Source organism: Marmota monax, unplaced genomic scaffold, assembly GCF_021218885.2.
Source record: "Marmota monax isolate L192 unplaced genomic scaffold, Marmota_monax_Labrador192_F-V1.1 WCK01_AAM20220418_F8-fsc00083, whole genome shotgun sequence".
NCBI lineage: Eukaryota > Metazoa > Chordata > Mammalia > Rodentia > Sciuridae > Marmota > Marmota monax.
In genome coordinates this window covers 7,453,338-7,481,235 of record NW_026692848.1, presented here as the reverse complement: position 1 = coordinate 7,481,235, position 27,898 = coordinate 7,453,338, and the positions used below count along the sequence as shown (strand labels likewise).

General features: G+C 55.1%; 1 protein-coding gene across 1 annotated transcript in view; it reads left to right on the top strand.

Annotated features, from left to right (window-relative positions):
* Igf2r (insulin like growth factor 2 receptor) overlaps window positions 1-25,800 on the top strand; it is a 95,908-nt gene extending 70,108 nt beyond the window's left edge. The window contains exons 32-48 of the mRNA XM_046449269.1: window positions 29-155; window positions 912-1,031; window positions 1,286-1,542; window positions 1,790-2,008; window positions 3,703-3,852; window positions 5,915-6,076; window positions 7,162-7,369; window positions 7,677-7,823; window positions 8,771-9,005; window positions 9,664-9,800; window positions 14,131-14,245; window positions 15,349-15,495; window positions 16,159-16,346; window positions 18,533-18,719; window positions 22,404-22,556; window positions 23,306-23,375; window positions 24,109-25,800. Coding sequence (XP_046305225.1) covers window positions 29-155; window positions 912-1,031; window positions 1,286-1,542; window positions 1,790-2,008; window positions 3,703-3,852; window positions 5,915-6,076; window positions 7,162-7,369; window positions 7,677-7,823; window positions 8,771-9,005; window positions 9,664-9,800; window positions 14,131-14,245; window positions 15,349-15,495; window positions 16,159-16,346; window positions 18,533-18,719; window positions 22,404-22,556; window positions 23,306-23,375; window positions 24,109-24,525 — 3,039 coding nt within the window. The 3' untranslated portion in view covers window positions 24,526-25,800. The remainder of the gene's footprint in view (window positions 1-28; window positions 156-911; window positions 1,032-1,285; window positions 1,543-1,789; window positions 2,009-3,702; window positions 3,853-5,914; window positions 6,077-7,161; window positions 7,370-7,676; window positions 7,824-8,770; window positions 9,006-9,663; window positions 9,801-14,130; window positions 14,246-15,348; window positions 15,496-16,158; window positions 16,347-18,532; window positions 18,720-22,403; window positions 22,557-23,305; window positions 23,376-24,108) is intronic.
* The last annotated feature ends 2,098 nt before the right edge of the window (window positions 25,801-27,898 follow it).

Below are 27,898 nucleotides of genomic sequence, written 5' to 3'. Positions count from 1 at the left end.
GACGCCGGCTGCTGTCCGCCTGTTGCAGAATTCCAGGCCCCTGTTCATCAGCGCCGTGGAGGAGTGCGAGTACACCTTCTCTTGGCCCACGGCCGCCGCCTGCCCCGTGAGGAGCAGTGTGCATGACGACTGCCAGGTCACCAACCCCAGCACAGGTGAGGGCGGGGCTGTGCCAGGTAGCACAGGTGAGGGGGCGGGGCTGTGCCAGGCAGCACGGGTGAGGGGGCGGGGCTGTCACCAACCCCAGCACAGGTGAGGGCAGGGCTGTGCCAGGCAGCACAGGTGAGGGGGCGGGGCTGTCACCCACCCCACACAGGTGAGGGCGGGGCTGTGCCAGGCAGCACAGGTGAGGGGGCGGAGCTGTCACCAACCCCACACAGGTGAGGGGCGAGGGAAGGCGGTGGGCAGCCAGGCACCCTGGCAGGAGCATCCTGTGGCTGGGCACGTTGGCCCTTCCTCTGGGTCGGCCTTTGTGTTCACACTGGTTCTGATTCAGTGTGGGAGAGGCCACCTGGCTCTCAAAGCCATTCTTCGCCCTCCCATGGGGGTGACGAGCTCCTGAATGCTACCTCTGGACTCCAGAGCCCACCTGGCAGACAAGACGAGCCGGAGGCTTCTGCCTCCCTCTGTCTGGGTGCCTGGAAAGGAGTGGGTGGTGGTCCCCTGGCAGGTGGATGCCAGGCCTTGGGAGTCCTTGTGGCTGCGTGGTACTCCAGCAGGAACAGGTGCTGGGAGCCACGATGGCCTTTGGGGAAAGGTGGACCACCCCCTAAAGCTGGGGCAGTGGAGATGGGTGGGGAGGGGTCAGGGGCCTGACACCTGCAGTGACGCGATCCGCATGAGCTTGCTGGAGACAGGCTCCCTGAGGCTGAGCTCCTTGGAATCACTGTGTCCCTCCCCTTCCACCGCAGGACACCTCTTCGACCTGAGCTCTCTGAGTGGCAGAACTGGTTTCACGGCTGCCTACAGCGAGAAGGGGCTCGTCTACATGAGCATCTGTGGGGACAATGAAAACTGCGCTCCTGGTGTGGGTGAGTGCTACTGCCCCTCGAGTGTTGTCTCCCTTGTCTGGTTGTCCCCAGCCCAACTTCTGGCACTGGCAGTCACAAGGAGAGCCAAGACCCACACCGTCATCTCAGCAGTCCTCAGGCCCGGGGGGCTGCATTGTGAAGCTCAGCACAGTGATGGCCAAAGCCAGACTTAGTGACTATGACTTTGTGGAAAGGTCTCAGAAAACTTGGCCACTGACTCCCTGACTGTGCCTTCCTCCCCCTCCCACATGCAGGGGCTTGCTTCGGACAGACCAGGATCAGCGTGGGCAAGGCCAGCAAGAAGCTGACCTACGTGGACCAGGTGCTACAGCTGGTGTACGAGGATGGGTCCCCGTGTCCCTCCAAGTCTGGCCTGAGCTATAAGAGTGTCATCAGCTTTGTGTGCAGGCCTGAGGCTGGGCCCACAAACAGGCCCATGCTCATTTCCCTGGACAAACAGACGTGCACCCTCTTCTTCTCCTGGCACACGCCCCTGGCCTGCGAGCAAGCGGTGAGTCCAGGACGGGGAAGCCCATGCCCGACACCGGCCCCCACCCCAGCTGTGCACTTCCCTCGCCCCCCCACCAGGTACTGGTGGCCTTGACCACTCCCGCCCCTCCCGCCCGGTGCTACGGAGTGAAGTCCCGGGACCCTCTGCCTGCCCTGTGCTCCTGTGGTTCAGCTCTGGAGTCCTTACTGTGGGAGCCTTAGGAAATCTTCCCCTGTAGAACCGACGTGCGCTCTTTCCTATTGAACAGACAGAGTGTTCCGTGAGGAACGGAAGCTCCATTATCGACTTGTCCCCGCTCATCCACCGCACTGGTGGTTACGAGGCCTACGACGAGAGTGAGGATGACACCTCCGACACCAACCCGGACTTCTACATCAACATTTGCCAGCCGCTGAATCCGATGCACGGGGTGCCCTGTCCCGCAGGGTCTGCGGTGTGCAAAGTTCCAGTCAGTGGCCCCCCGATAGTGAGTATGGAGCATCCAGGTGGCGAGGGTCTTTGTGGGACTATTGGCGGAAACCTTTGTGTTGTGCTTCTTGCCTTTGGGGGTGAGTTAGTCAGGCAAAGTGGAGAAATGAGCTGGGTTATGTGTTCTGGGTAAAGTGAAGGGTTTGGGTGTTGAATGATCAGCCTGGAATGGTAGCCAGACAGTCATTAATCTGAGTAAGAAAATGTGAACCTATATGTATAGGTAGACTTTGGTGTTGTTCTAGGAGTCTCAGGGTACCCTGATCAGGGGAATCTTTTTTTTTTTTTTTGGTACCAGGGATTGAACTCAGGGACACTTAACCACTGAGCCACATCCCCAGCCCTTTTTAAATTTTCGTTTTGAGACAGGGTCTCCTTAGGTGCCTAACAGTCTAAGTTGCTGAGGTTGGCTTTGAACTTATGATCCTCCCCTGTCAGCCTCTCAAAGGGATTATAGGTGTGCACCACCTATAATCTTCAGTGGTAGGAAGGAACATTGGCATAGATTGGTTTCTTAGTCTGAAATACCTGTGTAATGAAAATGCTTGTGAAATATGGGCACTTTTTTTTTTGTAGCAAGTTATAAACAAGGGCAAGAGTGCAGTTGCTAACAACAACTCTTCAAAGTGTTGGTTTACACTAGTACCTTTTACTATAGGTTTGGATTTTAAAAAAATTATATGAGCTATATTCATATTTTGTCAAATTCTTGGGGTGATTTTGTACTTGAAATGTATTTCAAAAGTTCTCTGTTTCTGTTCTTGTTCTGTGTCTGAGTGCTCCCAAGGGTAAACCCTATGGTAAGATGTCTAGATATGGGTTTTAGAGAGATAGGTAGGATACTGTTTGTACCTTTGGTGTAGAGGACGCTGGAAGTGGTCTGTGGTACAGGCTACAGCCGTGGGCAACAGGGCAGGTGAGGGAGCTTCAGTTGTGAGTCATTTTTTGAGAGATCTGCCCTGCTGAATTCTCCTGCTTGGCCATCCTTCGTCAGATTTCTAAATGATGAATTTCTAAATTCATCTAAATTTCAAGTCCAAACATGCTCCGTGGTGATGAATGAATAGCAGCCAAAAACTGAATCACAGGGAAGAAACACGTGTGCAGTACATGCGTGTTCACACATATGCTCATGCATGTTTGCTCATGCACATGTCCATATATTCATGACATGTCCCTTTCCTGGCCATTCACTCTTCTTTCGTTGTTTATTCATTTAGAAATTCTAATTGAGCAGCTACTGTGTGTCTGTGGCTGCACTAAGCAATAAAAATTGGTGAACCAGTTTGTTCCCTCTTTTGAGGACCTGCCCAGTGGGTACTGATGAGCGGAGGGAATGGGTAGGTCCGGGGCAGCATGGGGGTGGTGGGGTGGGCGTAGCTTGGGCTCCCACCTCCACCATCAGGTAGGGAGGACCTTGAGATGGCCAGAGACAGAAAACCCAGTTACTTCGACTCTGAAAATTGGCTGATAGAAACACCTCTCGTTCCTGAACAGATGACCTTGTCATATGGGCTTCCCCGGGTCTCTGTGCAGATTCCCACTTGGCATGGCCTTGACCCAGTGTCTTCAGGTGCTGTTGGTTTTCAGAATTGGTGAAGTGTGAGTTTCACAGTTCCGTATTAGCTCTCACTCCACTAACCTTGGAACAACTAATTTCCTGAAGTGCTGTTCACTCTCTCCTTTGTTTAGGATATTGGCCGGGTCACAGGCCCTCCAATCCTCAATCCAGTGGCCAATGAAATTTACCTGAATTTTGAAAGCAGCACTCCATGCCTAGCGGACAGGCATTTCAACTACACCTCGCTCATTGCCTTCCACTGCAAGAGAGGCGTCAGCATGGTAGGTGGCCTCCGGTCAGTCTAGATGCTTAAGTGTGGGTTGGCGAGCCAGGCTGGATAACTGTGAAGCACGTTTCAGGTCAAAGGGTACGAAACACCTGCCTTGGGTAACGAGCTCAGTGTGCATCTGGGTCTGAGGAATGAGTGCCTTCATCCTGCGTGGAGGCTTGTTGGAATTCAAAAACTTGTGACCTTTGAGTGTAGAAATGGCACCCAGCATTGGCTACATGTATTTAAGGGTCTTACTTTTTTTTTTTTTTTTTTAAACTGACTTCCTCCTTATAGAGAGGTCAGGTTTTTGGGCATCATTTGGAACTTAGTCTAAATTCAAAGGTCAGCAAAGAACAAAAGCACAGCTTTGGAAGTTATTGACCTTTCTGGTGCTTTTTAAGAATGAGACCAACTTCCATTACAATGAGAACTGTTCTGTGATGAAGAGTTTGTGTCTGTCGGTTGGTTCCCTTGAGCCCTCCCCCCAGTGTGAAAGGAGTCAAAACGGGAGGGTCCGGCTCCTGTGTCTCAGTGACTGGGGTGGCAGGTCCAGCTACTGCTCCCACGGGCAGCTCTTCCTGGGTAGCGCGGCCTCAGCCCTGGTTCTGTGCTTCTGGGGCCCTTGAGGCTCTAAGAACTTGTCACCCCTTTGATAATGAGTACTGAAGCTTCTTAGGATCTGCATTTGTCCCATCTATTGTGAAAATTCATACAAACTGCTACAGAAATATCCATGAGCTTGCACAGGGTTTGGGGGTTGTGCTATGTAATGGAAATAACAAATCCTGCATTGCCTCTGAGAATCCTAAACGCCATGGGTCCCCAGGCTCATCTCACCCTGAGGGGTGCAGGTGATGAATTGTGGTTTCAATGAAGGTGATCCTGGCATCCTTTAGCTAGAGCAGGTTTGATGGGAAGGTCACTGTGCTGGACATGGATGTGCTGACAGTGGCAGGAAGTGACCTGGTGGCCCCCGGCACGAGGAAAGAACAGTTGTTGGGGGAAACTCCCATTGCTGCCCCTGACTGCTCTGTGCAGAGGCCCAGGGAACCTCCCAGCCCTCAGCTGTCCCTGTGCATGAGTCCTGAGGGTGTGACACAGTGCTGAGTTACCAAGAAGCAGGGAGCTGCCCCATCGTGAGCATATCTGCATGCTTGTGGGTGTCGTCTGCACTGCTTCAAACACTCAGCATATGGCAGGTGGACAGAGCCCCTGTCACTCGGCCCTTCGTCCCTCCTTGGTCACAGACCCCCTCTTCAGGGGAGTCAGATTATCTCACACAAGCAGATAAGCCGGAACTGTCCTTGGCTTTAAGCTGGCGTCAGGTGGAATGTGGTGGAATTAGGGGATGTGATTTAGGAATTCCCAGAGCAGCTGCCCCGTGAGAGTGGACATGCTCACTTGGTCTTAGCAATGGCATCTCATGCTGAATGTGTCCAGTTTTGGAAGGATTCTGAGTAGACTTTCTTCCCTGAAGTTTCCATCTTTAGTGGAAGTACTTTTCCATTTGAATCGTAGGAAAAGAGGTTTTGTGTGGCAGTGGCTGGTGGAGCTCCCAGCCACGTCATCTGTTTCTGCTGCTCTAAGGGAAGAATAAACAGCCAGATTCAAAGTACTTGGCCTGTGGGATGTCTGGCCACATGGTGCCTTGCCCCTCCCTGGTCACATGCATCCCCAGCATCTGGACACTCGCCCCTCCTTAGCAGTGGTGATGTCCCCCTCACAGACTTGTCTCTGGATGTTGAAAGACACCCTTTCTCCTATGAACCACGGTGCGGCACGTCCCCCACTGTCCTCTGTCTCTAAGCAGGGAGTGACAATCTGCAGCTAGCAAGGGTGTTATAGGGCTGTGCGAGCAGTCAGAGGTGCCAGCCTGCACCCCAGGACTGTGTTGGTCCTGCTTGGTGTTCCCTGGGGAGCTGCCCCTATGGGTCACAGGTCCCCATTGATCCCCGCAACTGTGGCTGCAGCCCTGCCCTCCTGGACACCCGGTAGGGGTTCAGGGAGTGCAGCGTGTGGCTGCCGTGCTTGGGCCCTGTGGTCTTTAAGACCTGTACTCTTCCTGACCACAGGGAACTCCTAAGCTGATAAGGACCAGCGAGTGTGACTTTGTGTTTGAGTGGGAGACGCCGATCGTCTGTCCGGACGAGGTGAAGACAGAGGGCTGCGCCCTGACGGACGAGCAGTTGCTCTACAGCTTCAACCTTTCCAGCCTCTCCAGGAGCACCTTCAAGGTAAACAGCTCTTCCACAGCCTGGCTGCCTCTCGTCCTGCCTGGTGGCTCCACCCTGACAGTGCCTGGTGTGTGCAGCTCCGTGTGGGGCAGGAAGGCGGCTGGAGTGTTGGCTAACGGGCACGGCCGGCACTGGGTTGCAGCTTGTGGGTTAGAGAGTTTCTGAGCTTCACGAGGATCAAATGACCCTGTGAGGCAGGCGATGAGACCCTGTCACAGATGGAGAACAGACGAGGCATCTTGGGACATGCAGGGGACCACACGTCCATGGGGCAGGGTCAGATCTAGCTTGGCTGGCAGAAATCCAGAAGGAATTGCTCTTCGTCAGCCTGGCTTTTCGTCATAGAGGCAGCTGTCTTCCGGCCAGTGGTGTGACGTCAGGAAGAATCTGGCAGCTGCCCCTGTGTGAGAAGAACTTGGTGTGCAGCTCCCTGTGCCGGAGCCCCCGGCCTGTGTGTCTGCACATCGGCCGTCAGCGAGGTCTCTGTCACTGCCAGCATAGCTGCTAGACCTCTTAGCTGAGTCCGTCCAGGGTGTGGGCTGGGCTACAGGGCTGCTCCTGCCTCAGCCTGGCAGCCAGAGAGTGGCTAGCCCTTGTGTCCCTGCTGGAGCCAGTACCCTGGTTCCTGGGACACAGCCTCAGGTGTGTGGCAGGGGGATCCTGGGAGGACAGAGTGGGCAGGAGAGCAAGTGCACGTTTTCATGTGGAGCATCTGCTGGGCTCTTGGCTCAGTGTCCCAAGTGAGGAGGTGCCGGCTTCAGAAAGCAGGATGAGCCTGGGGTCTCATAGCGGGCCCCTCTCTTCTGGCCCAGTTGAGGAGGACAGGTTAGCAGCCACATTGGGCCCCCACAATCCCGGGGAGAAGCCAGAGAAAGGAAGATGATCTGGGCCGGAGGGGCGGCACCTTGTGGTGGCCACTCGGAGGTGCCTGGAGAAGCCCAGGGCATTCCTGTTGCCCTTCAGGTGGCCCTGAGGCACCTGGATGTAGCTTGTGGCCACCACTGTACAAGCTGCAGTGACGCTTCTAACTTGGAGTCCCAGGTGCTGCCTGCAGTCATTGCCACTTGTGCTGTCTGTCCTTGCAGGTGACGCGAGGGTCACGCACGTATAGCGTGGGGGTGTGCACCGCGGCAGCCGGCCCGGAACAGGGTGGCTGCAAGGACGGTGGCGTCTGCCTGCTGTCCGGGAGCAAGGGGGCGTCCTTTGGTCGGCTGGCATCCATGCAGCTGGATTACAGGCACCAGGACGAAGCGGTCATTCTGAGCTACGTGAATGGCGACACTTGTCCTCCAGGTGAATTTTGAATTCCTAGTAAGTGTGAGAGTAGGCTTAGCAGCGGGAACAGTCCGAGGAGTGAGCTTTAAGCCCTGTGAGTGCTAGAAGCTTGGGCTTGAACCGGACGGGTCACGTGGCTTCCTCGGGCGTGAGGGCTCCTGCCACGATGCGCTCGTCCCGTCAGGTGCCCTTCGGGTTTCGGCAGGCGCATCCCAGTTGTCCTGGGTGGCTCAGGCGGAGGCTCCCTTAGGTCTTCTTCCGGGGGTGGCCTTGGGTGGCTGCCGTCACTGAGCCTGGGTCTTTGGGATGTTCTTCTTCATTCCAGAAACGGAGGCGGGCGACCCCTGCGTCTTCCCCTTCATGTTCAACGGGAAGAGCTACGAGGAGTGTGTCCTGGAGGGTCGGGCGAGGCTTTGGTGCAGCACCACCGCCGACTACGACCGGGACCACGAGTGGGGCTTCTGCAGGCAGAGTGAGTGGCGGCGCGGCCTTGGTCCTGTCGCGCTCTGTTCAGCCCAGAGCTTGGTGGATGTGCGGGTGGCCGGGGCATCGTCCTGTCATACGTCTCTTTCCCTTCTTGGGACTGTTGCCCACAGGAAACGCTGTAGTTGCTCTGGTTGAGATGAGCTGGGCCCCTCCCTGGCCTGGGGACTCGTGTCCACTGCGGTGCTCAGCCCTGGAGGTTGAGAGTCATGCCCAGCAGAATCACTGCCTGTCACGGGTCAGGGTGGCTGGCGAATTCAGAAGAAGCAAGGGGCTCATGGTGGCCTTTTGTCTGTGTGGCACACACGGGGTTCAGTGGCTGGGAGGGGCCGGGGCCTCGGGGCCGTATTTAGCGCCCTTGCTCCTGTGAAGCCTGGTGCCCCCTCTTATGATGGGAGTGTCGGGAAGAGCGAGAGGAGGTCACTGTGTGAGGATCTGTCGTTCTGGTAAATGATCATGACACATTAGGAGCTGAGGTGTAAGTTCACGAGGGACAACTGTGAACTGCTGCTGGTTTTGACGGAACACCAGTTACTCCTGGTCCCTGATGACACTGAACTTTTAGGAGTGGCAGATATTTTGTGCTCATCGCTGTAGAATCAGGTGCTGAAGCTCAGTGAGGACCTGGGTTAGTGCCGTGGGGCCTGCGGGGCCAGGTCTGCCCGGACTGGGATCTACATGAGAGAAACAGACAAGGAGTGCCTTAGCTACACCTAGGGGACCCCCCGGTGACAGGAGTTGGGAGGAGCTGGGCGAGGGTGAGCTGTGGGTGAAGGACCGCCTGGTGACAGGAGAGTCAGGAGGAGCCTGGTGAGGGAGGGGCTGCACCTGGGGGACAGCCCCGTGACAGGAGAGTTGGGAGGAGCCTGGCGAGGGTGGGGTAGGCGCCCGGGGACAGCCAGACGGGAGAGTCGGGACACGCCTACTGCTCCCTAGCCAACAGCCACCGGACGTCTGCGATCATATTTAAGTGTGACGAAGACGAGGATATCGGGAGGCCGCAGGTCTTCAGTGAAGTCCGTGGGTGTGAGGTGACATTTGAGTGGAAGACGAAGGTCGTGTGCCCGCCCCGGAAGATGGAGTGCAAGTTCGTTCAGAAGCACAAGACCTATGACCTACGGCTGCTCTCCTCCCTCACTGGGTCCTGGTTCTTTGTCCACGAAGGAACCTCGTGAGTACCCTCCGCACACAGGTGGGAGCTTAGGGTCCCCCCATGGTTGCTGGCTCATCGTGGTTCAAAGTCACGTACGTGTGGTGCTGATGGTGCCTGTCACTGTGGTTGTGCTCCTGGAGGCAGCCCAGAATGTCACCTGTGCCTACCAAGTGGCTGTGCAGTCAGAGGAGCGTAGGTGGGTGAGCAGAGATGACCCCTCAGACCCAGAAGCTGGGCAGGCTGAACAGGTCAGCTTGCCCCTTGCTGGACGGGCCACCTGCTGCTGAGTGTGGGCAGGGGGTGGACTTTCTCAGTTCTCTGGCAAGAGCTCCCTAGGCTTTGCCTCTGCCGGCTTGGTTCATTGTCCTGACCGTGCCCTGTGGGGCTGCCCTCTGCTCTCCAGGGCCTCACCGCAGGGCGGGCCGTGAGCTGGAGGAGGAAGTAGCATGAAGGATGGTGTGCGACTTGCCAGGATTGGAGCACTGCCCGTGCCCCGCAGGCTCCTCGCTATGCCCCGTGTTGGTCTGCAGCAGGTGTGGCGTGGGCCACTCCCTTCCTCAGCGTTCCTCGCTCTGTGGCTCGTGGGCCTGGAAGAGCTGTGTCCGATCTGCCTCCAGCAAGGAGGTGGAGCCAGGGTGGAGACCTCCCTGCTCACCCCTCCTTTGTCTTGCTGTAGGTACTTCATAAATCTGTGCCAGAGAATATACAAGGGGCCACTGGACTGCTCAGAAAGAGCCAGCGTCTGCAAGAAGAGTGCGTCTGGTCAAGTGCAGGTCTTGGGACTCGTCCACACGCAAAGGCTGGATGTCATAGGTGAGGCTCCGAGTCCCCGTCTTGCTTGGTTCCAGGGCCTAGACTGGAAGACGGAGCTATCCTGAGGTGGGAGGGTGCAGGACCGTGGCGGGAGCATCCTGTTGTGATTCCCGTCTCTGAAATTTTGGCAGTTACTGGAACGTGGAGGTCTGTGCCAGTTTGTATTCCCTGAGACTGCAGGTCCAGACTGAGTGTCCAGTTCCTCTCAAGGTTGTGTTCCACAAATGGTTCTGTTTCGGAGGGCAGATAGTGGCATGAGGACTTAGTGGAGATAGTTCAGGGTACATTTTCTTGATGATTTGGAAAATAGATGGTTTTAATGGCTGCGACAGAGGGTTCATTGTGCAGTTGGTTGCTCAGTTGGTTGTTCTTCCCTGATGGAAGGAGGTTTGCTAGAGGCACGGCCTGTGCCTGTGAGGCTCCAGTGGGATTCTGGGGCTCGTGCTGATTAAGCTACAGGATGACTAAGTGAGCTTGAGATGTGGAAATGGAGAAAGAGAATTCTGAGGAAATAACTGTAACCTTTGGTAAAAATCAAACCGAGGCTCTGCAGGTTGCAGCCGAGGGAGAAGCCAAACCCCCCGAAATCACCCTCCCTGTGGAGAGTTGGGTTCTATTGCCGCTGTTGCCGCACTGCTCAAGAAGGGGCTGTGAGCCAGAGTTTCCAACACAGACTTTGGGGAACACATTCAGACCATGGCGTTCTGCCCCCAGCTTCATGTCCCCTCACGTGAAGTACGTTTGTTCCAACCCAGTGTTGCAATGGGCAAAGGTGTGACTTATGCAGGCCAGTGGGAGAAACAAAGAATGTCCACGTGAATGCTTTATTCACTCACATCACTTAATACAACTTAACTCTATAGGTTCTTAATCAAGAAAATGATAATCCTTAATGCTAGGCACTGCAGTACACATAATCAATTCACAGAAACAATTCCAGATTAATGAATTCACAGCAAACAGTTCTGGATTAATTAATTCTGAGCACTGCAAACATACTTAATCATGCCAGGCTCATGACAGACATTCCTTCTGTGTGCTGAGTTCAAATGTCAGATCAAAAGTCTCGAGGCTTAGGCTTGAAGTCCAGCGGGTGTGCACTCACTCAGACCATGGCAGGCTTCTCCTGGGGTGGAGCTGACGGCCGGCTGAGGAGAGGGTCAGCTGAGGAGAGGGTTGTAGGGAGACTCACCAGGGACAAGATGTGGCTGTAGAGTTTTGAGAGCGATGAGGAAGATGCAGAGGATCAGCAAACGATGACAAGTGTTGGGATGTCAGTCCAGGTCCTCGTCAGGCCCTCAGCATGAGGGCATCAGTATCCGCTGGCTGAATGTCTGTTCATTTGCTCATTATTTATACCAAATTTGGGGGCTTTTAACGCCCCCCCCCCTTCAGTCCTTACCAGCTGCCACCAGATCTCCAGTGACATCATTTCCCCCGGGGTTAGAACATCCGGTCTGGTGGTCTTCACCTGATCTTTTGGCCTTTCCCTCTTATTGGGCGAGGGCAGCCTGCCAGAGGCTTCACTCTGAGTTTGTCAGGGTGGGGAAGTGACTGGTTTGTGCCTCAGGGCCACACTGGAGGGCTCTGTTAGGTGTGCCTGGTGAGGCTGCAGGTTTCAAACTGGAGTTTTAAAATGGAGTTTCTTGGGTTCAGGCCTAAGGCCATCCTCATACCCAGTAACCTCAAAAGTTTGTTCTGTCACCAATCTAGAAGTTCAGAGTCCATTTTCATCTAAATTGTACGTGGCCGAGCTCCGGACACAGTCCATCCTGAGGCAAACGACCCTCTGGCTGGAAGCCTGTGGAACACAGCACGTTGTGTGTTTACAGAATCTAACGCAGAGGTGGGCAGAGCATAGCCCTTCTATTACCAAAGGGGTAGCAGGCCCCAACAGGGCAGAGAACGTTACATCTTAAGGCTCCAGCTTGATCTTCCCTCCCTGTGCCCACTCCTGGGCACCCTGGGACCAAGTGGCTGCCAGGTCCAGGGGCAGCCCCACCCCTCAGCCTTGCTGGCTGGTTGCAGCCTCGCTCTTCCAGGCCTGTGTTGGGTGTCGGTGGCTCTGCACTCCTGTGGCCTCGAGGCTGCTCGGTTCACACAGTTCCACTAGGCCTTGTCCTGCTGGGGCCCCATGCGGTGCTCCTGTGTTGGGTGTCTGCCTGGGCCCCCAAGCTGTCTGGCTCAGCCTTTGGTGTCTAGGTGGAGGTCACTGAGGCCCGGTGAAGGCTGAGCTCCTGAGGGCGCCTCTGGGGACTTGCCCTCAAGGTCTCCTTTTGTCTTGAAGTCTCTGAAATGCCTTTGGGTGTCCTTTCGCCTTGGTGCACAGGGCACCGCTTCCTCCCATCCAGGGGAATCTGCCCAGCAGGGACACGTGGCCGGCCTTGGTGTACTCTCTGGAACCTGCCTTTCGTTCTCTAGCTGGCCAGGGTGGCAGTTTTCAAAGGTTTTCTTTCTGTTTCTCTCTCAACTCTGCTGCACGTCGTTTCCCGCCTCTCCTTGACTGGGACAGCTGGGCGGCCCGTGGCACCGCAGTGCTCTGTGCCAGGCGCTCTGGCTCGCTGCTCTCAAGCCCTGCCTTCCTTAAAGCCCTAGGACTCGGCAGTGCTCGAGTGGTTTGTGGCCCTGTGACAAGGATGGCCTTGCCCCAAGGGTGGCTTCCTGCTGCCGCACCCCTTGGTGCCCGGCCCCTGTCCCTCAGTCCCTGGGGCCGGGGGCTGTGCTGTCCTGCCCCCTGCCTCCCAGTCGCCCAGGGGTTTCCCAGCCTGCTCCTGCACATTCTCCCAGCCTCCCCGGGTCACGCGGCCCAGGTGCATGACGGCAGCACCCCGCTCTCAGGACCAGTGTTCTGCCAGGCCATTTGTGCTGCTATCACAGAACACCTGGATTGAGGTGATTTTTAATAAGCAGGGATTTGTTTTTCACAGTTCTGATAACTGGAAATCCAAGGTCAGGGAGCTGGTATCTGGGGGGGGCCTTCCTGCGACACCATCCCGAGGGAAAAAGGCAGAAGAGGTGGGAGGAAGGGGTAGGGTCCGAGCTCCTCCTTCCTCGGGACCCCTCTCCCATGACAACGGCCTCATCGCCTGTTGAACGCTCCGCCTCTTGGCACTGCCACACTGGGGCTAAGCTTCCAACACACGAGCTTTGGGGTCACGTCCACATAGCAGTTCTCCACTGTGTGGGGTGGAGCATAAACCAGGTCACAGGGAAGACCTGGGTGAAGGTTGCGTGTGTCACCGGGTAGCGTGCGGCATCTGTACTGTGTGACTCAAGCCTGTGCTTGTTCTGTTTCTCTCTCAACTCTGTCTTCACATCGTTTCGCTCACCGGAAATAGAGAACGCCCATTTCCTGGGACTCCTGAGTTTTTCCTTAGAGCAGTGGAAATTTTCTACCAAAATTTTTTATTCAGAAACCCAATATTTAAAACAAACTGAACTGGAGCACCTCTGAATTTGGTGCATGGCTGAGAACTGAGCCATCTCACCTCCCATCCGCAATTCGTCCCTGCTGCCTTGGCCTCTGCCTTTTGGGGGCCAGGTCATTTCGCCCGTGTGCTCCTGTGCGTGTGGGGTCTGTGGCTCTCAGACACGGCCCTCCGTAAGACGTACTCCTGCCCTGTGGTGGCGTGTGTCTGCTGAGCCAGGCCAGGCTCTGGCTGCTTGCAGGACAACAGCAGTGGTACTGCTGCAGTGACCTGGCCACAGCACGTGGGTTGGCACTTGGTTGCTACGCCACCCAGGATCTTTGCCACTTAAGAGTATATGCCCATTTTTCTCTTTGATTCTGGAAGTTACAAGGCTTATTGATTAATTTTCCCTCTAATGCCACGTTCAAAGGTAGAGCTTGACTTAATCCACAAAACCCAGAGTTGCTCTCTGGGTTTGGTTTCTCCCTCTGACCCTTGCTCTGTTGTTGTGAAGAGGCTCAGATGAGGGGCCAGGCAGGAAGGCTCTAGAGTGGCACTGAACTTGTGTGGGTAGCAATGGTCACTGCCGTTACCTAAGGTCTTGCATGGGATTCCCATGGTGGAGCGCTTGCCCTGCACCCAGATTCCTGAATCACATGGGTTGGGAGAGTGTTTCCATTCTGAGGTCAGCATTCCAACACATGGAGCCTGTGAGTGAAGGACGTGAGTTGGAGGCCAGGCCTGTGGCCGTGGTGATGGTGGTGCAGGCCAGGCGGCCGCCCTGCATGACAGTGCTGACAGCAGGTGGATAACCCTCCGTGGAGCTGCACACGTGTTTTGTTCTTGCCCCGAAAGTAGGTGTGATCTCTGACATTGAGGCTTTTCCAGTGCACTCAACTAATGTCATTTTCCTGTTTCAGATGACAAAGTTGTTGTCACTTACACAAAAGGCTATCGCTGTGGTGAAAATAAGACTGCGTCCTCTGTGATAGAGCTGACCTGTGCAAAGACAGTGGGCAGGCCTGCATTCAAGAGGTGAGGAGAGGGGGCTCGGCGGGCTCTGCAGAGTGCTCTCTGGTTTCCATGTGGGGGTTTGGCGTACGCCCTCGGGCCAGAGGATTCGGGTTGTCAGTGTGGGGAGGGGCTGGCTCTTGAGACTAGGGGCCAAGGGACCAGGGCTGCCCTCCATGGGAGGGAGTCCCAGGTGGAATGCTGACACACAGTTACCAACCAGTGCGATTTCCCTGGTCTCACTGTCCTTAGAAAATATGCTCCTGCTCTGGGTTTATTGCTCTGTGAGCCAGCTGAGCAGTGTGTAACTGGCCACTGTCTTTAAATGTCAAAGTAGAACCAAGGGCCTTGATGGTACCACTCAGCTGCTCAAGCAGTGGGACCAGCAAGCACCTGGGGTGTTCTTAGACTGTCTTGGAATTCTCCAGGAAGCAGTGTGTGGTGCCAGGAGTTTGGCCAACAGGGGGAGCAAGTGAGCTGCTGTCTGGGAAGAAGCCTGCAACTTCTGGAATCTGGGCTTGGGAAAGGGGAGTCCCAGAAATTGTAGAAGGACTTCTCCTTTTTGGTAGAGGGGACTGCCCCCAGGGCTCTTAACTGAGCTACATCCCCAGTCCTTTTATTTTTTATTTTGAGACAGGGTCTTGCTAAGTTGCTGAGGGTCTCGCTAAGTACTAAGGTCCGTCTTGAACTTGTGATCCTCCTGCCTCAGCCTCGTGAATACCTGGGATACAGACATGCACCTCGGTACCCAGCATCAAAGGACTTTTCAATATGTAAATCTGAGAAGTTTGTGAATTAGAAATTCTAAAGTCTAGGAGCAGATTTTAAATGTTGAACAGGGTCTAAATTTTAAAGCATTTGTATGGAATGCGTACCTGAGTTTCACATCACTGATATGCTATGCAGTCGTCCTCCTTATTATGGTGCTGGGAAAAGGTGAATCAACAACCTTCCTGGCCCCGTTCTGACCCCAGGATTGCTCAGTGTGGGGCCAGCAGGTGTCCTGGGAGGCCCAGCTGCAGTCAGGGAGCCTCTGGGTCCAGGGCTCCTTCAGGGCCTCAGCAGGTTTCTGGTAGTTGTTTGCGTGTCTGGCCAGAGGGTGACCGGCGTTGGTTTTCTCCCTTTAGGTTTGATATCGATAGCTGCACCTACTACTTCCGCTGGGACTCGCGGGCTGCCTGCGCTGTGAGGCCGCAGGAGGTGCAGATGGTGAACGGGACCCTCACCAACCCTGTGAATGGCAAGAGCTTCAGCCTTGGGGATATTTATTTTAAGTAAGTGAAACCTTTCCCTTCTGAGCATTAAAATGTACTCAAGCGTAAGCCAGCAGTTCCCTACCGAACGGGAGCCCTGTAAGATAAATAGGTCTGTGTGTCTGAGTTACGGTTGCTGAAGTGGTCATCATATTTTGCTTAAACCAAAGGGAAGCATTACTCAACTATTAAGGTTTAGCGCCAAAGATGGTGAATTCTCATGAGTGTAAAAATAAGGTCCCCCTCCTTCCTCACTTCCTGGGAAGCCTGGGGTGGAAGCCAAAGCTGTCTGGAAGCATGGCTGAGCAGGAGTCGTCTGGGCTTACCAGTATGTGGGGATGGAGGTCTGTTCAGCAGTGTCCCTGGGCTGCCGTGGGGTGCAGTGGCCCTGGTGACCAGCCATGCCCACCGGCTGCACAGGGCAACGTGAAGTGTGTGTGGCACTGGAGGTGGCACTGGAGAAGTGGCTCCTGCCAGAGTGTGGACCCAGCGGGGCAGGACAGTTAGATGGCAGATGGAAGTTGGTGCCCTAGTCGCTGCGGGGTCACGGAATTGCTGCCCTGGTTTGGAACAAGGAGACAGGAGGCATCCTGGACCCTGCAGCTCCTCTGGGGACTGGGGGTCGTGTGGTCATGTTTAAGTGTCCTCCCTGAGGGATTTCTGAGTCACTGTGTGTCTTCGCAGGTTGTTCAGTGCCTCTGGGGACATGAGAACCAACGGGGACAACTACCTGTATGAGATCCAGCTCTCTTCCATCACCGGCTCCACTAACCCCGCGTGCTCCGGAGCCAACATCTGCCAGGTCAAGCCCAATGACGAGCACTTCAGTAGGAAAGTGGGCACCTCCGACAGAACTAAGTACTACGTGCAAGGTACCGCTGCGCTCCTGTTGGGCTCCATGCCGACGCCCCGGGAGGGCCCAAACGTTCATCCCGAAACCGCCTCCAGTGGGAGTCTCAGATCAGGGTTAAGATAGAAACCTGGTTGGGTGCTGCGTTTTTCAAAACAGATCCCAGGGTCCCCGCAGGACCTGGGCATCCTGTGTGGGTGAAGCTCAGCTCAGCTAACACAGTGGGAACCAGGGCAGCCGGAGGGGCGGCCAGAGGCAGCAGCATCGTCTTTGACTTGGTTGTAGGCCTGGCACTGCCTTCTTAAGTAATATGAGGACATTAGAGGGGAGCGGGAGGCCACACACAGCACCAGAAGCATCCCAGGGAACAGCGGGAGGTGCCGCCAGCCTGAGCGTGAGAATGAGTGTGAGGAGAGGCCTTGTCCTGGTTGATCATGAGAGAGTGTTCTGGAGGGCAGTGTGTGTGATTTTGTTTAAACAATTCATGCTTTGCTCTATACCTTTTCTATTTGACTTTTGAACCATCTGGATGTCTTAACTTTCAAAGTATGTTGGAAAGCCCGGCCTGCTCTGGGGTAAGGCTGAGAGAGCCCTGCCAGGGGGAGGCCGCCTGCCAGGTCAGTCCTAGAGGAAGCACCTGTCCAGTGCCCCAGTGCTAAGCATGTCGCTGGTGCAGTGCATAACCCGGGCGCCCTAGATGGCCGGGCGATACTGGCACTGGTTACAGAGTGTGACAGGCCTCGGGCATCAGGAGCCATGCCGTGTGTCTGCTCGCAGCAGCTGCGGTCCCTGGGGATAGGGAGGGTTGCACATGCTGCTGTGTGGGCTGGTGCTCAGCCAGCTCCGTCCCTCCCTCATCATCCCACAGTGTAGAGTGAACGCCTCCTTCTCCTTTCTTACACTTCAGTGACTCCTCCAGTAATTTGGGGTCAAATGTGAAGGTCACACTGTCTGGGTGTGCCTCTTGCTGTCCCACATCCTCGGCGTAGGAAGAGCTGGGTTAATGTTGGTTGCCAGCTGTGGGATTGCATTGCAAGCCTTTGAGGTGCCCCCTTCCTATATGGCTCAGGACCTCCATCCTGCAGGCCTCTGGTCCCCCAGCTCATGGCTCCAGCCATCTGTCCTCCATGAGCTCCGTGTCCTTCTGAAGCCTGGTGGCTTGATCTGGGCAGCTCCTTTGTTACTCCTCTGCCAGAGCCACCTCCATGCCTCCTCCTCAGGAAGCCGCCCTTCACGAGCCAGGGTTCCCGCCTCTTGGTGGGTCTGGGGGAGTGCTGTGCTGGTGAGGAGTGCAGTCCCTCGCTCCCCACAGGGTCTGCTCTGGAATCCCAGCCCTCGGGGTTCTGTGTGCCGCGTGCTGTGTGTTGACACAGTCCCTTTCAGACTCCTCGGTGTTCCCCTTTCCTGCACCAGAAAGTGGCGTTGATTCCTGGTTCTTGAAGAAATGCATGTGAAATCTGCTCATTCACCGCAGCAGGAAAGGGAGCCTGCGGAGCCCTGTCCCTGTCTGGTTGGACAGGCAGGACCATCTGTTCAGTTCCTGCTTCAGCCACCCTGCGTGGGGACACGGCCACCAGCCACATAGGGTTCCCCTTGTGCTGACGCCATTGGCAAGCTCAGGGGCTCCCAGACCTGCCCTCCCATTTTGTGATTTGACACAAGAGCTCACAGCACTCACTGGGCACATTGGCCTCGTGCTCACGGCGTTTCAGCAGAACCACAAGGGTGGCAAGCCACCATGAGAAGACCCCACAGGCAGCATACATTCCACGGGGGTCAGAGGCCTGGGCCTTTGCTGCGATCCCCACACTAATGCGTGGCACCCTGGTATCCAGAACCTCTGTGGGGCTCCTGGGGATAGGCATGGTTGATTGGTTGGTCTCAGTCACCAGGTGGACAGGTGGGGCCTGACCAGTCCCACTCCAGACCCTGCCATTAGCCAAGGCTGGAGGCCAGACCTCTTCACGGGGAGGTGAAGTCTTTAGTGCGTGCTTATTGTTTAGGACAGGAACTCTGTGAATCGGCGGCAGGAAACTTTTTTGTTGTTTGTTTTTCAAGCTCTGAAGGCAGAGTGCTTGTGGGTGGGACATTTGATGACATATCTTGACCTGTGATTATGAGTCTGTGTCAGCTTTTCGCAGACGGTGAAGTGTCAACTCAGTCCCTTACTGAGAGGCCGATGTGACAGTGCCCTTTCCCCCTTGACAGATGGTGATCTGGATGTGGTGTTTGCCTCTTCCTCCAAGTGTGGGAAGGATAAGACGAAGTCCGTCTCTTCCACCATCTTCTTCCACTGCGACCCTCTGGTGAAGGATGGGATCCCAGAATTCAGTCACGAGACCGCCGACTGCCAGTACCTCTTCTCCTGGTACACCTCTGCCGTGTGTCCTTTGGGGTAAGTGGCGTCCTGGGTGCCCGGCAGGCATACCCCTCTCTGCTCAAGGTGCAGCTCAGGGGTGAGTCTGAGCGTGTTCCCCCGTGCAGACTACTCAGACACGCACACAAAGTGGAAGAGGACAGACCTCCTGCAGCCAGCACCCTGCTTCAGTGGTCAGGAGGGGGGAGGCGCCTCTGCACGTCCTTCTCATGACCCACAGCTCTGGCACCTGTGCCGAGGACCTCCTGTAATGGATGGTCTCTTCTTGGTTCACTCTCTTCCTGCCTTCCCCGGCCACCATCCCATAAGCCTTCTTTCCTCTGTCCTGTGACCTTGAGATCAGGAGGAAGACGAACCCTCAGCATGTCATTACCTAAGAAGGGTGCCACAGCCATCAGGCAGCAGTGGCAGGGGTGACGGGGGACTTCTGGTCCCGCTTCTTAGCTCCTGTCGTTTCATTTTCACTTCCCTTGGGGGCTAGCTCAGCAGAAGATGGCTTTTTCCTAATTTGTCCCAGGCACATGGACACAAGGACTCTTGCCTGCAGCATCACAGAGGGGTCTTGGGGCTGAGGTTTCACTCATGACACTTTAGCTTGTGAATATGTGTGGTGTTTGGGTGAGGTCATGGCAAAATACAAGGGTTAAAACTAGAAGTTCTTTGTGAAAGAAGCAAAATGCGAACCAAGAAAAACGTTAAAATTTAAAAATGAGCTTCCGGCACTGTTGGTGGAGGCAGAGATGCGGTAAACTGTTTTGCCCCACCCTCTGCATGGAGGAGACCAGCCCAGGCCCGAGCCTCAGTCAGGCCTGCTGTGACTGGCAAATGGGGGCACGCCCTGAGGGCACAGTCCACAGGGCTTCAGGGATCCATGTCAGAGCCAGAGAGGAGCTTCCACGGGAGGCTGTGGAGTTGCTTAAGCCCCTTAGCAGGTTGGTAACGCAGTGAACGCTGGGGAGGGAAAGCATGAAGTACCCACAGCAGGCACACTGCCCGCTGGAGGCCGCTATCCTGGCTCCTGCTGGGATGGATGACAGGGCGTGGTGGCTGTGACCGCCACATGGTGGTCAGGCAGAGCAGTGTCTGCGTGGCTCCCCCGCAGTCTCCCCTCACATTTTATCCAAGTATAGTTGTACCTTTTTTTTAAAAGAATAAATATTTTTAGCTATAGATGGATACGATATCTTTATTTTATGTGGTGCTGAGAATCGAACCCAGTGCCTCACACATGCTAGGCAAGCACTCTACCACTGAGCCACAACCCCAGCCGAATTATAGTTGCACCTTTTAAAATCAGATATAAATGTGGAAGACAGGTAGCAGTTGTCCTAACCGAGGGCCCTTAGTTCTCTCAGCTGTTTCCTGTGCACTCACCTCCGTGTTCCTAAGGAGTGTGTTTAGGCTTTGTTGACCTCCTGCAAGGCCAGGTAGAATCGGCTTTCTCACAGCTTTCTCTCACTATCCCCTACCTTCCCAAAACGGCTGTTCACAGTTTTGCAGTAATCAGTGCAGATGTATTTATGCTTTTACAACATAAAAAAAAAAGAACTTCCATAAAATTAAAAACCTGCATCTGCAGATGGAGGGGTCCACCACTTGCCCCGCACAGGTGCAGCAGCCACAGAGAGGCCCACGGTTGGGAAGTGCCACACCAGTGGGTGTGAGGAAGACTGGAAGCTGTAGGGAAGCTCATTTACTAAATTCAAGAACAGTTTTTTTAAAAATATTTAATTTCTGGTTACAGTTGGACACATACCTTTATTTTATTTATTTTTATGTGGTGCTGAGGATCGAACCCAGGGCCTTGCTAAGCAAGTGCTCTACTGCTGAGCCCCAGCCCAGCCCGGATTAAAGAACAATTTAAGAAGGATTATGATATTGGACAACAATATCAGTAAGCTGTATGTAAGCAGTAGAGTTTCTTGTTAGTTGGGAGGACCAGTTTTAGACTTTTTATCCTGGTATGTATGCCAGTACTTCAAAAATAACCAACACAGTAATAGAAATAAGGACATAACCTCAAACAGTAGAGAAGAAAAGATGCAATAAAGAAACTAAAGTCTCTGCAGGAAGACAAAAACAGGAGCAAAACAGAAAATGAGAGACAAGTAGAAATGACCTAAGGTGGTGGGAATGGTTGTCAGTGTCAGTCATGGTGGTGATGTCCACAGGCTGACCTTCTCTTAGAAGACACGTGGTGGTGGGCGGGGGGGTTCTTAAGAGCATCTGAATTTGCAGGGAGTGCAGGAGGCCTGAAAAGACCAGAGGTCAAAGGCTAAGAAAACAGGCCAGGCCAAGCACAGTAGGAAGGGAGGCTAGACCAGTGGTCGGGCACCGTGAAATAGTGGAGAAAGATCTCTCGGGAGAGGGAGGACTGCTGGTTTTGCAAGGGCCAGCTCCCTGCAGATACAGGAGAGCTGAACTCAGCCCACCTGGGCCAGGAAAGCAGAAACCCACAGAACCACACTTGGAATGAGGCCTCCTTTGCTGGTGTTTGCTGGGTCAAGTTCACCAAAAGTAACACGGTGAAAAGACGAGTTGAGCAGGCAGACAGAGAACCCTGTTCCCAGCCGCTGGGAGGCACATTCTCCAGCTCAGCCCCACTTAGCAAACTGTCACAGATCAACCACGGCAGGGCAGGTCCCTGAGTGGCTACATATGGACTCTGTACAGACTCAACACCTGACCCAGCTAAGTCGGGAACCAAGGCAGCCGATAACCAGGAAGTAAGTACAGCTGGGAACAGACCCCCCGCCCAGCGTGAGGAAGACCTTGACACAGCCTGAGGACCCTGGGTGATGGACCTGGGCTGGGCCGTCCCGGGCTCCTGAGCGGCTGCACTGGTTTGGCGGGTCTGCTTCCGGCTTTGAGGGGAGAGGCCTTTGGGACTGAGACCACTATCCACACAGAGGCCAGTGGGTAAGGCCCAGGGGCCTAGTCACTCAGAATGCCAGTCCCTCCTGCTCTTCCTTGCCTTTGTGGTGCTGTACGAGGCTGCTCGGGGAGGCTGAGCTTCTGAGCCTGGTGGCTCAGCCATCGCTTAGTTGCTCTGACTCAGTTGTTTTGGAGCTAAACTTGTGACGGTTAAGTCAGTTTCTGAAGGAGCAGCCATACTGTGGGCAGCTGTTCCAGCGGTGTGTGATGCGTGAGGCTGTGTCTCATCCCTAGTGGCCAGGTACCTCCATCACTGGGGAGGACCAGGACCCTGTTCTGCCGTTCTGTGTCTGCATGTGGTGACCCTGAGTGACGGGAAGCCGGCAGATGAGCAGCCTCAAGGCCTAACCCCGCCATCCCAGAGCAGAAGGGGAGTTAGCCAGGCGTCCCCCACCCCACGCTGCTTCCTTCGTGTCCCTCCCTTGAACTCTTCATGTCATGAAAGTGCGCTGATGTCCCTGCAGTTCTGAATGTCGAAGCGTGGGGTTGGTGGAAGGCCTGGGGTGCTTCACCCGTGCTCCTCCAGGTGGGCGGGGCTTGAGAGGCCACTGCCTGGCGTCCGTGCCCAGGCCAGCTTCTTCCAGGTTCTCCCCGCCCAGTTTTTGTTGGTGTTTTTCGTGTCCACTGGATCCGCTTTCACTGGCCGGGTGGAGACTGGCTGGAGTCTGTCCAGCCAGGGCTGGCCCCTTCCTGGGAACCCTTCAGTGCTGCTGTGGCGGTTGCGCCATCGAGTGACTTTGTGGCTTCCTAACTTGTGACATCCTCCAGGGTGGGCTTCGACGGCGAGAGTGCTGGACCAGACGGGCAGGGGCACAAGGGGCTCTCGGAGCGGAGCCAGGCCGTCGGGGCGGTCCTCAGTCTGCTCCTGGTGGCGCTCATCGGCTGCCTGCTGGCCCTGCTGCTTCACAAGAAGGAGAGGCGGTGAGGAGCGCGTCCTGACGGGGCGGCGGGGGCCGGGGGCGGTTCAGAGTCAGGGTTCGGGAGTCCCACTGCAACAGCGCTCCACGTCCTTGGTTCGGAGCTCCGTGGAACTCTGAGCAGGCTCCACAGTGGTGCTAAAGGTCTGTGCACCGCGACATGGGCGTGTGGTCGCCCAGCGCTGTGGCGCCATCCTTGGGCATGGCTCACCCGTGTCGTACACCTTGGCTCCTGGCCCGGCCCATGCAGAGCCAGGACACTGAGCTCCTGATGTGCCCGTCCCCTCCCAACAAAGGGAGAAGTGGTTGGGGTGGGTCTCAAGTTCAGGAGCGGGGCTCCGAGGCGCGACAGTGTGAGCCGGCCTCTGGGTACTCCCAGCATCTACCTCTCATCCTGCAGCCCTGGGACGCAGCAAAGTGGTCTGGTGTAGTCACACATGAAAAATTAGAAACCAGATGTGAGTGACACGTTGTAGAACTGTGACCACTGAGAGGTGAAGCAGGATCTGAGCCCTGCTCTGTCTCCTTCCCAAGCCTGTGTTCTTCCCACGAACCACCAACAGCATCCGTTTTCAGGCTGGCTGTCATCATTGGTGGTCACTCAGAATGCCGTGCCCTGGAGGGTGATACGTGCTGGGCATGTACCCTTGTGACCCAGTCCTCAGCAGCTGCAGACGCTGGGCAGGTGGGCTGTGGTGGGTGTGGAGGGGGCTTGTTCTACCCTGGACCAATGATGGTCTCCATTTTCAACAGGGAAACCGTGATTAACAAGCTAAGCAATTGCTGTCGAAGAAGCTCAAATGTGTCCTACAAATACTCAAAGGTACTCGTCAGCTGAGCCTCTGGGGCCTGCTTGCCCGCTCATCAGTCAGTGCCCATGGTCAGCACCAGGGCGTGTGCTGCCCAGAAGACCACACGGGTGGGGGAGGAGGCTTGTCCTTCACTCAGCCCTCACCCAGCACCGTTGCTGGCTGTCCCCTCAAGTCTGTCCCGCCGGGGGGCAGCTGGTTTTCTTAGGAGTGCTCGGTGCTTGGGCTGTCTGTGTTGGGGCTGTTCTTAAGACGCTGTGGTGGTGGAAATGGTGACTCCCAGAAGAGGCCCCACCTAGGGTAGTACTACGTCCGGCTCCCCCTGTGCTTTGCATTGCCAGATCGCCTCTAAAATCAGACTCTGGCAGAGTCCTCCCTATGGCTGTCCACACACTACGTGTCCCCACCCCTGCCACTGTCGGCCCCTTGCCATCCGTGGGTCTCCTGGAAGAGGCCTCCTGCCCAGCACTGTTGAGGGGGGTGGGTCTGCACAGTGCTTCTAACGCTCCTGCAGCCCTCCGGCATGGCCTGCTCTTACTGTGAGTGGGCAGTTGTCACCAGCCCTGCTGGGGCCTGGGACCTGGAGGCCCAGGTGGGGACAGGGACAGTGATGGGCAGGTGTTCAGTCTCTCCCTGGCTCCTGCAGCAGGGTGGCCCCTGATGTGGGGAGGACGTGCAAGCAGAACAGCAGAGGGGAGAAGGGTGTCTACTGGGGCTCATGTGCCCTCTGCTCTTGCTTCCTGGCAGGTGAACAAAGAGGAGGAGACAGACGAGAACGAGACGGAGTGGCTGATGGAAGAGATCCAGCTGCCAGCCCCAAGGCTGGGCAGAGAGGGGCAGGAAAACGGCCACATCACCACCAAGTCCGTGAAAGCGGAGGCCCTCACTTCCCTGCACGGGGATGACCAGGACAGCGAGGATGAGGTCCTGACCATCCCAGAGGTGAAAGTTCACTCAGGCAGAGGAGCCGGGGCCCAGAGCTCTCAGCCCGTGAGGAACGCACAGCGGAGGGCCCTTCGGGAGAGGGAGGACGATCGGGTGGGGCTGGTCCAAGGCGAGAAGGCCAGAAAAGGGAAGCCCAGGCCCGGACAGCAGAAGACGGGGACCTCAGCCATGCTGGCGTCCTTCCACGACGACAGTGACGAGGACCTTTTACACATCTAACTCCGTGGTGCCTACAGGAGCGCGTGGAGCCGTGGGACAGCCAAGCACCTCCAACCAAATAAGACTTCTACTCGATGCTTCTATAGTTTGCCTTTAACAAAAACTGCTCCAAAGGGAAGAGTTTTTGTGACGGGGGGAGGGTGAAGGAGGCTGCACCACTCCTTCCTGCTGGTTTACAGGCCTCGGGACAGGCCTGCTCGAGTGGCCGGCGGGCGGTACCTCGTCCTTCCCACGCTCCGCCGCTCAGCGCTGCGCCAGTGCCGGGCCGGGCATCCGGAGCAGCGGCCGCGTCGAGGGAGACCCTTGCTGCTTCAGACCTGTAGGGTATCTGACCATTACTTAGCATCTTAATTCTCTCCCCCTATTTATTGACTTCGACAATTACTCAGGTTTGCAAAAAAGTGAAAATAGCTCCAGTTTCTTCCTGCCGGCAGGGTGGGGTCCGCGGCGAGAGGGCGGCTGTGCGGGCGGACTTGGGGGCTCGAGCTGGCCGGCAGCGTGCGCAGAGCTGGCGAGCAAGCGCCATTCTGTCTCTTCCTTTCTGCTTCCGTTTCTCGAGGGCACACAAGGTGCACAGGGTCCCCGAGTGCCTGGGTTTGGGGGTTCGCCTGTTCTATGCCTGTGGCTCTCTGCAGGACACCTTCAACCCCAGTGGCCGCAGCACATTCATCAGTATTGCTTCCGCTGGCTGGCGAGCTCCACAGCCCACCCAAAGATTGGCTTTGTTCTTTTGTCTTTCTGTGCCTGTGAGTGGAGTTGAGATATCAGAGGAAGGAACTTCTCTCCAGGTTTGGGCTGTAGGTCTCATCTCTTCAGAGTCTCATAATACACCACCTTTACTGTGCTTATATCAACCATTCGACCTGTAAGAAGCCTTAATATGCACAGTGTGTGACTTACAGAAATCATGTGAGACTGTGGGCCAGCATCTCGCCCCGCGCTGTGCTTGGATCCGGCTCCTGGAGCCGAAGCCGGGGCACCCAGGGCTGCAGGATGGAAGGGCGGCCAGTGTTCCTTCTCTGCTGTGGACTCCTTTCTCAAAGTGTTCAATGAATGACTTTTCTCGCATTGTAGAATTGTACATAGACTCAGTGGTATTCATATACTGAAAAGCAAACCACCCTACAGAATTTCTTGGTTTGTGCCCAGTTTGGCTGGCTTGTTTGATTTCAACATGAGTGTATTTTTTAAAATTGATTTTTTTCTTTTTTTTTCCCAATCAACTTTACTGTAAAATACAGTATTCAGCAATTTCAATAAAAGATAAATTATTAATTGGGCGTTCTCGCTTTTTTCCTCCTTGATAGTGAAGAACTTGCTGAGCTAGTGGCCAGTCTGGCCTTCTGTTGTTCAGAACATGTTTGCATTTGGGTGTTAACTTCAGTGTCCTGTTGAGCAGCGCTGAAGTTTCCCTCCGTGTGTTCCCCGTTGCTTGGTCCTTTGGTTCCCGTGTGCCTTCTCTCAGCTTTATCCAGATCTGATGTCCTCGTTCTTTCTAGTGGAACTTAGTCTCTTGTTGACCAAAACAAGGACTACGGTCATTTTACAGTTCTACAATAAAGCATCTTTGTATGCAACCCTACCTACCGTGGGAGTGTTCCTCCTGAATAAATTCACTGGTCTCCTCTCAACTTACTGATTAGTTATTGAGAGTTTACCTACATGTTGACATAAAACAGAAAATTACTATAGTGTCTCCTGTTTTCCAGCTTCTCCGAGGTTTCAGGTACCCTTGGTCAGCTGTCAGAAAAATATTAAAGGAAAGATTTCAGAAATAAACAATTCATAAGTTTCAGGTTGTGCACGCTAATGAATAGATGAAATTTTGTGTTTTCCCACTCTGCGTACATGTGCGTCAACTCTTGGTGCAGTGTATCCACTTCATATATACTGTCCACCTGTTAGTCACTAACTAGGTATCATCGTGGATCTGGCCATGTTTGGTTTTTTTTTTTTTTTTGTGTGTGTGTGTGTGTGTATGTGTTGGGGGGTAACTGGAGGTTAAACCCAGCTTCACACATGCAGGCAGGTCCTCTACCACTTAGCTATATTCTCAGTCCTTTTTACTTCTCATTTTTGAGAGAGGGTCTCTCCAAGTTGTCCAGGCTAGGCTTGAAGTTGTGATCGCCCTGCCTCAGCCTCTTCGTAGCTGGGATTACAGGTGTGTGCTGACATGCTCAGCTTCTCCATCTCATCGCTAAATCACACGTTGGTTTTACCTTTTGTGTGTACATGTGATTTACAACATTTCTCCTGAGACAGGTGCCGCAGGGTCTTGTGAAGGTTTACGTCATGACCCAGGTCACTGCTGCTCGGGCATCATGTCCCGGGAGCTCTTCTCCAAGCCATTCCCACTTCTCGCTAGACCATGAAAGTCCTGGTGGTAAAGGGAGGGGGTTTGCAGGGACCTGCCGTCCCTCGGCAGGCTTGGTGGCCGGCTCAGGTGGGGTCCTGCTGCAGGGCAGCACTTCCTAGGCCCCTCAGAGATGAGGGGGTGTGTGTTCACATGGACTTCTTTCCTCGCCAGCTGCTCTTACAGGTGCTTTGGGGGAAACCTGCCCTGACAGCAAATAGGAATTCAAATGTTTCAGAGAAATGATCATTCACTTTTCTTCTAATGAGATTTTCTGTGCCCCGACTTCAAGCCTGTCCACTGAAGGGCAGGGCCACAGGATGCTTGGGTGGCCTATGGATGCTCAAGCAACCCATGAGAAGGAAGTCTGCAATGAAGAGGAAATGTGACTGAAGAGCTCACAAACGTGTGAAACCCGAACTTCACCAGCCACCGAGACATCTCCTTACACAAGATGGGTCCTTTAGCAAGGGTACCTGTCAGTGTCCCTGATCATCTGGATGTGTGGGGGTAGTCTGATGCTTTGTACCTGGTGGGCCCACGAGTGCCCCACTCTTCTTGGGAGTCAGCCCACAATGGGCCAGTGTGTGCAGGGGAGATGACGGGGACACAGTAGATTTCTGGAACCCCCTTTGTCTGCTCCTGAAGGATACCTGGGCTCTGTGGGTGCAGCCTGGGGTCTTGTGTTTCTCTGACTCCTGTGCCCTTGGCTTCTCCTGCCCCGGTGCCAGGCTTGCTGTGTGCCCGGACTCTGTTCGCTAGGATCAGTACATGCGCAGCTACGGCAAGCAAGAGGGAGCCAGCTGCTGTGAGGTCAGCAGGGGCGGAACAGGGCCAGGCAGGGGCAGCTGGCCCAACAGAGGCCCAGGGGCACGATGGCCACGTTGAGGTTGGGGACATGACTGAGAGGGGCAGCAGAGGTAAAGCTGAAGCCAGCCCAGAACTTGGAGCCTTATAGAGTCACAGGGAGGCGTTTGGACTTGCCCTGAGTGTGGCCAAGCTGCAGAGAGGCGGGGTTTG